The 7,889-nt window shown below is 43.6% G+C and overlaps 1 protein-coding gene across 1 annotated transcript; it reads right to left on the minus strand.

The window, feature by feature from the left end:
* Positions 1–1,710: 1,710 nt before the first annotated feature.
* Positions 1,711–2,181, minus strand: LOC149510561 (putative mitochondrial protein AtMg01310). Its single transcript, XM_089757564.1, has one exon. It carries the CDS (start codon positions 2,179–2,181, stop codon positions 1,711–1,713), a length of 471 nt encoding a protein of 156 aa, XP_089613690.1.
* Positions 2,182–7,889: the final 5,708 nt, after the last annotated feature.

Here is a 7,889-nt window from a genome sequence, read left to right on the forward strand (position 1 = left end):
TCCTTCGGCTCATCTTTCTTGCTTCCTCTAGATCTAATTCCCAGTAAGAACCTTTCTCTATTCCAATCTCAACTTTCAACTTCTAGCCTTTGAAACCTTGCTCTAGCTCCAGGGAATTCTTCTACAAGACAGGGACCAGGGATTATAGGGTTATAGGCCAAGCCGGAGACAAGGTATACTTGTTATCCTACAACAAGGCAGCTTACTCTCCTCTTCCTCCCCTGGGACTTTCAACTTCACTTCAGGCAGCGTCCAATAATAAGCTAAACGCCCGCTTTCTTACTCTCTCTTAGAACAAGAATTCATATTCAAAAATCAGATTGAAAAAGACAAGACCCTTACCTTAGTTGATGATCTTCCCTCTCTTACTCTTAGTCAGTCGTTCCTTTTATGTAACTCGTTGGCTTCAGAACTTGCTTTCCTTTCGAAACCATTGAGCGAAGAATGATAACTCTAGATCGAAACATACTAACTATAGGACATAGGCCTTAGGTTTGGATGCATATTGAAACGCACCGCACTTGAGGTGAGGAATTGATTGATTGTCTTACAACACGCTTCCCTATCTTTCCGAATGACTTACTATCAGGCTGGCTGGACTGTACTAAGCTAAGGATCGGGATCGGAGATAGAATCAATAAAAGTAAAAGAGAGGGGCTAAGCTCTGTCTGGTCTGTCCTTTAGTTGAAAAGAAAAAGGACTTGCGATGGGCTGTAGCCTCAATTTTCATTGACCCTTCCAAGCTTCCAAACTGGCATCCCTTATCAAACTTATAAAAAAAAAAACAAAACCTACTCGTGGAAGGAGAAGGATTGGATGCTAATTTAACTCTTTAGATAGCTTTGAGGAATGTATCTCCTTTACTTTTATGTCTCGCTTCCCATCCTCATCCTTTCCTCTGTCGAAAAAGCGATTCAAGACCTGCCTTGATAAACCCCATACTAACTAAGGGGCACGGGCGAATCTTATTAGCCTCTAAAAAAGTGTGTAGCCCACATAGAAGTTCTCCGGAACCTTTTCTTTTTCCAGTCTGGAATTCATAAATTACCTTGTCCTCACTGAAAGCGGTTCAACCAAGCCTAACTATAAAGAAAAAGTAGAAATGCAGTCTCCAGCCTCTAAACTAGTTCCGTAGGTAGTATAAGTATAGAGTATAGATCGACCCAATCGATTTATCCATGCTTCCCCCCCTTAAACCTAAAATTATCGACATGAACGTTTTGTGCAGCCCAACTACTCTTTCCCTCCATCTGTCTAGTTGCAAGAAAATCAAGTAAGCCAGCTGAAAAAGAAAGGGGCCTAGTAGTCATGACTGCCGATGTTCACTCCCATTTCGAAGATTCTTTTAGAATTCGACGTGACCGATCGAACCAATCCATTCTCAAAAAACTAGTCCACTTACAGTCCCTAGCGGACTCGTCTGTCTTAGTTTTCTCGTCTAATTCTAATGTTGGTTCTTCTTCTTTATCTAAGAGTGTTCTGTCTTCTGTAAAAATCTCTGTAGTGTGCATCTTTTTATCAGTATTCTTCTTTGCATCAAACAGTGATTTCATCTCTTTGTATCTCTCGGCTATCTCTCTTTCCATCTGAGAGAATTTCTCACTGAGAATGTTATTTTCAGTCTTTAGTTGTATTACTTCACGCCTTAGTGATTTGATTATTTCTTGTCCAATGTAATTTAGGCTTGACAAGTCTTATAGTGGATCGTGGTCAAACTGGGATGGGGTAATCCAGGTATAATAGTTCTATTATGACCACCACACCTCGGTTAGCCTTTGGGAAAATCAATCCCAAAGACTGAACAAGGTAGTCGGTACCGCTAATTCCACCTAAGGTCCACCCACACATAGGTGAGTGACCAGACGGGAGAATTGGTGGTCTCCAATCCAGACCTAATTGAGCGACACGATCATAAACCCTCCAGAGGAGTCCCCATCGCAAGAGATCTGACTCTCTCGTCTGGTTCTTCCAACTAGTCGGGCATGTCGGGCCTTCAAATAGGGACCCTAAAGGGGTATCGTAGTCCTCAGCCACCTTCCAATACCAATGGAGGCACTTTGTCCACCGTTGAACCCAGTTCCGGAGCAATGTATACTCCTGGAACAGTTGAACCTTCTCAGTCACAAATAACTCATCTGGTGTTACTTGTAACAGTTTGGGTTTCAACTCACTCAATATCATATTGAGAATATGAGCCTTGAGATAGGGATTTAACGGCCTGCCGCGACCGAACCAAAGTAAAGTTCAAGCGCGGACTGGTCTAACAGAGATTTCAGCTGGAGAGCCCACAGCCGGGCCAAACGGCGAGATTTTCCATTTGGACCAGTATGCAGTGTCCCCAACTGTCGGTAACCTCCTCCTCCAATTCGAGCTAGAGTCCTAAAGGAACGAATATCATACTTCATTCCTAAAGACAGTAACCCGAATGGGTTGTAGAAGTTCATCATTGACCGACAGGAAACCGGTGAAAGGTCCACTGTCAAATCTTTGACACGTAAACGTTTTGCGAACTCGGCTCCGCCAGTTCGGGAGATCAAAGATTGATGATAAGAAATCTCGACTCCAAGAGATTGTAAAGTCTCTTCATAACGTTTAGCGACCTTCTCGTCTGCTAGGACGACATCGTCACCTAGTATGGCATACTCATACTGAAGGAACCTTGAACCGGGATACACCTGTTCAGCACACCACCACACTAACACTAACATGTGGTGGGAAAGTGCAAACAGGGGCCACGATGAATAGTAGCAGTAGCCTAAGGGTTGTCCTGCGATAAAGCAGACCGTAGAATGTTTCCTCTTAACAAATGGTACCTCAAATATGTTAAGAGCTAAACATGAACGGACAGCTGAGGCAAAGGACCGATCAAAGAGAGCACTCAACACTTCGAAGAGAAGCTGTAACAGAAAACGATCCGTGGCAGCTGTCAAATCGAATGAGAACACTATCTTTGACCCAACTAATCGATCAAGCGGTTTAGTTTGAGCAAAAGTACCGTCGGTTTGTAGGGGTCTTAAGACCGCCATCAACCAATCATGTACTGGCTTCAACAAACGCTGATTTACATAGTTGCCTATGGCGAATATTCGTCGTTTACCTCCACCTTCAATAGATTGGCCCAACCTTCCACACACCGGAGGAAGTTTGAGGTCCCTATAAGAAGGTAGCTTCCAACCCACGTGAGACTCAAACTGGTGTTTAGACCAGTTTGTAATAGTCTTATTACGTGGATCAAGAGCAAACCTTATATAGGTAGGCCACAAACAACCCTGAGAAAAGTGGTGTTCGGAAACGTGAACACGTTCTAAAAGGAACGTGAAATCACTCATTTCAAACATAAGTGATGGGAAACAAGACTTAATACGTCTGTACCCCTTCACATATGGTTGAAATACCGCATTGACCACTCTATGGGTGGGAAGGGATTTCCAAGTGGGTTGCCAACTAATCCCTTGGGTGAGGGGTATAGTTGTCACCCATGGAAGATATCGCCGAATCAACCTTGGTAAACAAGATCTAAAAGATCCATGAAAACCTTGGGTTGAGACCTGGTCGGTCGGTGAAGTTAGACTCCTAAATGTCTTTTTAGACACTTTCTTTGCAACAATAATAATCTTATGCAAAGAAAAGTAGGACAAATATAACCTCACCAGCTTATCAGCGTATTCATCCTTTACCATTATCTTTCGACGATCATAACTAGGTATGATACGGAGATATCCCGATCTATTTAAGGAGACTGGAACTGGAAGAAGGGTATGAGGTGTTTTAACACCAGCATACGCCTGTTGAAGGGAAGCTGAGCACTGCTTTAAATATAAGGCAGTGAACAGGAACCCCGACTTTCTTACCAGTCGCAGCACTGTTTTAGTAAACAGGTAAGTCGCTATACAGACTTCCTTGTTGAACCGATCCAGGACCACTAGAAGTATCCTCTTAAGGATACCCATAGTGATCCGCGGGTCTTCTAAAACCCGCTGCCATCGGAGAGGCTGTACTCTGAACGCCCTATCAAAAAGACGTTTAGTTAAGAATGTCATGATAGGATTGATAGCTTACCTGTTGTCAATTCTTAATGTTTGAAAGGATAAAAGGCAAAGCAACATCAATACCTGTCATGCATCCTTAGTACAATCTCCGAACTCACCTAAATGCAACCCATCTTGTGGGTGCATGGGGAGGCCCTTGTTGGTTAACAAGGCCAGGTATCATCAGTTCCCAACTGATGAAAACTGGTTAGGTTACCACCACTATATTATAGTCGCGTAACTAGAACCAGTAGTGGCGCCTGTAGGGCACTTCCCAATCACACTCGGCGATCAGAGAAGTTACTTTGTTGGAACCACCAACAAAGAGAGTCTCCTAAGGAGACGCAAAAATTTAGGCTTTAGGCTTGACAAGTCTTTGATATCAATTGGATCAGTATCCTTCCAGACATCTCTGTGATATACTGGTATCTCTTGGCCCCCAGCAACATCCCAAGCCTGAGAAATTGAGAAATGTGTCCTGCTTGATGATGTTAAGAGTGTGCCAATGCCAATCAATCCGGACTTTCCACCAGTACCTGTTCTGTACGAGATGGGTTCGCGTACTGTGCCTCAAACCATTCTGGTTTGACCTGGTTTTTCGCTGGTCCCTTGTACTTTTTAACATTGGTGCTATCTTTTGCGATGTAGAAATAGGATTTCGGTGCTAAAAAGTATCCTTTCATAACTCTGTCCTCTAGCTTAACTTAAACTTACCTAAGACAGAAGAAGAAATCACTTCTCAAGCCTCTTCCCGTTTCTAGGATTCTAGAGAAAGGTAGGCCAAAGCTCGGTATCGATGCTGTAAGAAGGTAGACCATGATACCGGACTCTTCGATAGAAAGAGGCTTCCTAACAGCAGGACGTCTCAAAAGCGAGACCAAGTGAAAGTGGGATAGTAAGTCTAACTCCCCCAACTTCAGGATCGTATGAATGGGACTATGACTCCTCCGAGAGAAGCTGATAAAGGGCTAAACCTCGATGGCTCTTTCATCTCTAAGGGAAAAAAAGGAAGTCGAACTCTTAGGATCCCACCAGTCCAAGACTATTCATCCCTTGATCGTCTAGAATTCTTAGTGTTCGAGAAGGGTTCATTCCAAGCGAATCAGTACAGTAGCAAGCAGTCTAGTGAGCTGAAGTTTTCAAGGAAGTACACAACGTTGATAGTAAGTCAAGGAAGTCAAAGAAAAAGAATAGGCTGTCTTCAAAAGAACTTCTTCAACAAAGAGAATAGGTTGTAGATCTTATATACTTCTTCTCCATCTTCCCTTCAAATGGCATTCTCTTCTCTTCCTCGGTAAAGTCAAAAGTAAGGAAGTCTTAGATGCCACAGAACTTTTAGAAGACTGTGTCATTCTCCTTCGCTTTATGGCTTGCTTTATAGTAGGAGTTGTAGCATTAGTGCTTTAGTCTTATTTTTTTGCATTAGTCTTGAGAGATGCGATGAATACTAAGTAAGGCTAAGCCTAAGGCAAGCTCTTTAAACCATGGGGAAGGGAAGCAGTAGGAGTAGCACGTATCACTCTTCCTAGTCTCTATTCCCTATAGGAGCAATAGACTGCATTAGTGGGTAGCTTTAGTGGCTTCTTTAGCGATTGCGCATTGCCGTTCTTTCTTTTTAAAATATATATCTGTTAGCTGTGCTAAACCTTACTACACGGAACGCTTACTAAGGCAAGGAAGAAAGCGTAACACTAATCCTTTAGCTCTCCCCTACTGATCTTACTATTGATTTACATGAGTTTCATCTAGTCTAACTTTTAGCCATTCCTCTCTGTCAACTAGAACTCTTTTGTGGAGCTCTTGACTATTTCTAAAAAAGATAAAGGGCTCTAGCAGGCCTCTTTTAGGCATTAAAACACGAGTTAATGGGGTTTACACCCCTTGAGGACATAAAGATATCCCCGAATCGTCTGCTAATCTTATCTTTTTATTCCGATAAGAAGGAGTTGGGAAAGAAGGAACCGGGGCGCCAAAAGGTCTCTCGCTCCTTCCTCTCGTTATTACTTCGAGCTCCACTTCTAACTGAAGCTGCTCACGTTTTTTAGCAGGGTCTGGGCTACGGGGTCCTTATAACCCCTATCTTATGCGTTCGGGGATGGCCCTTGTGAGTTGGCTGCTATCTCTTCTAACTTGATGGATGCCAACTTGGCCTTTCGATTTAGTGCGTCGGCAACTTGGTCCTTCAAGGCTTGTACTCTAGGACCATTATCATATACAAAGTTGGATTGATCAACTTCACTAGCTTTGTATCCTTAGTCTGCCATTGCCCTCTGACTTGATAAATGATGAGTGCTGAGTCCCCCTACACATTCAGTTTATTTACTCTCATCTCTACTGCAGCCTGCAATCTGCTCACACATTCAGCCGGTGGCTTGCCTGAGACCATTCACCAGGTGATCCCTAGGTTACAGCAGTCCTGATTGAACTAACTAGTAGCTTAGCCAAACTCGTGACATGGTTCATTGATAAATGAACTGTGTGTCAACGTTGTGCCTTCCTTGGCGAAATCCGAGAGAAGTGCTATGAGACCACTTTGCTGAGAAAGGCTGTCCCCGCTTACTTACGTCGGACCGTACCTAATCGATCTGGTTCACTATGGTTAACCGCCTGTCATCGGAATATGAATAAAGTGGTACAACGAATCAACCCGAACCAGGATCTATACTTTAAACTAGACCCACCCCACTGAAAATGATTTGCTGTGCGGTCGTGGGGTTCCCATGAGAGGCAAAACTTGACTCAACCTTTGTACTATCCGTGGAGATCTCTGTTGTTCTTGTCTCACAAAAGCATCTCTCTATCGTTCTTTATCATATAGCCTGCTGGCAGATGTGTCCTGAATAAGCACAGTGAAAGAAGAGATGGTCAATAGTTTCTGAGCTTCCATTCCAGTACGGGTACTACACACATCTTCTCGTCCTTTGAAGTTGCTATTACATACGTTAAGGTAAACTACTCTCCAGTTAGTTAGGTAGGGGGGTGGGAAGGAAGAGAAGCACAAGCGAACAACCATCTAACCGTCAGTCTGAACTCCCTGGATCAGTCTCATTCGATGTCGCAACCGATGCTTAAAACATAGAATTCTATCTTCTCAGTCGTCGATCGATCTTTCTTTAAGGCCGGTCCCAAGGCAATTCAAGGGATGGGGCAGTAACCAACCCCAAAGGAAAATCAAGAGGATACGAGTGAAGCTGCTTGCCAACGAGGTGAAGGTAAGGGAAAGCAGTGGAACTAATGGTTGGCCTAGCTGGCACTTTATGCTAATCAAACTAGAAGTGAAAGTCAAGTTATTTGAGTTTTCTTTCCGCCCTATCCAAACTTTTATGCTTTCTTTTCTTGAGCTAAAGCAGAAGAAAGAAAAGGAATATTCCAACGTTTGAAGCTAGGAAGGACATTGTTGAACGGGGCTAAGGGCTTTCTTGCCTCTCGGAAGGGGCCTCGAACCGATGTTTATTGTTTCGAGTGTTGAAACTAGCTTCTAGATTGACTTAGTGTGAAGCAAGAGGATCTACCTCTATGGAGCAGGTTTCCGAGTGCACTGACAAAGCTAAACTCGTAGCTAGATCAGGTTGCAACCTATAGAATCAAGGTGAAGATTGTGATTCACCCGTAGTGGATAAGGGGGCAAAGACAGAGGCAAGGCTATAGACGCCTCTATCTGTATGGGGAACTTTCTAGCTCAAGCTTATCGAGAAGGGAAGGAACTGCTCGCTACTACTACATACGATGCACTATTGAAAGGCTCGACCCGGCCCGGAAGAGCGATCCAGGCATTTTGAAAGCGTGATCCAAAGAGAGTCCTAGTCGTCATAGTCAGATATTTCTATTTTGTTCCGGATGATCCAGTCGATTTAGCAGTCG

The sequence above is a fragment of the Durio zibethinus genome, unplaced genomic scaffold (assembly GCF_047325235.1).
Source record: "Durio zibethinus cultivar Kanyao isolate XHJ-2024 unplaced genomic scaffold, ASM4732523v1 HiC_scaffold_30, whole genome shotgun sequence".
Taxonomy (NCBI): Eukaryota; Viridiplantae; Streptophyta; class Magnoliopsida; order Malvales; family Malvaceae; genus Durio; species Durio zibethinus.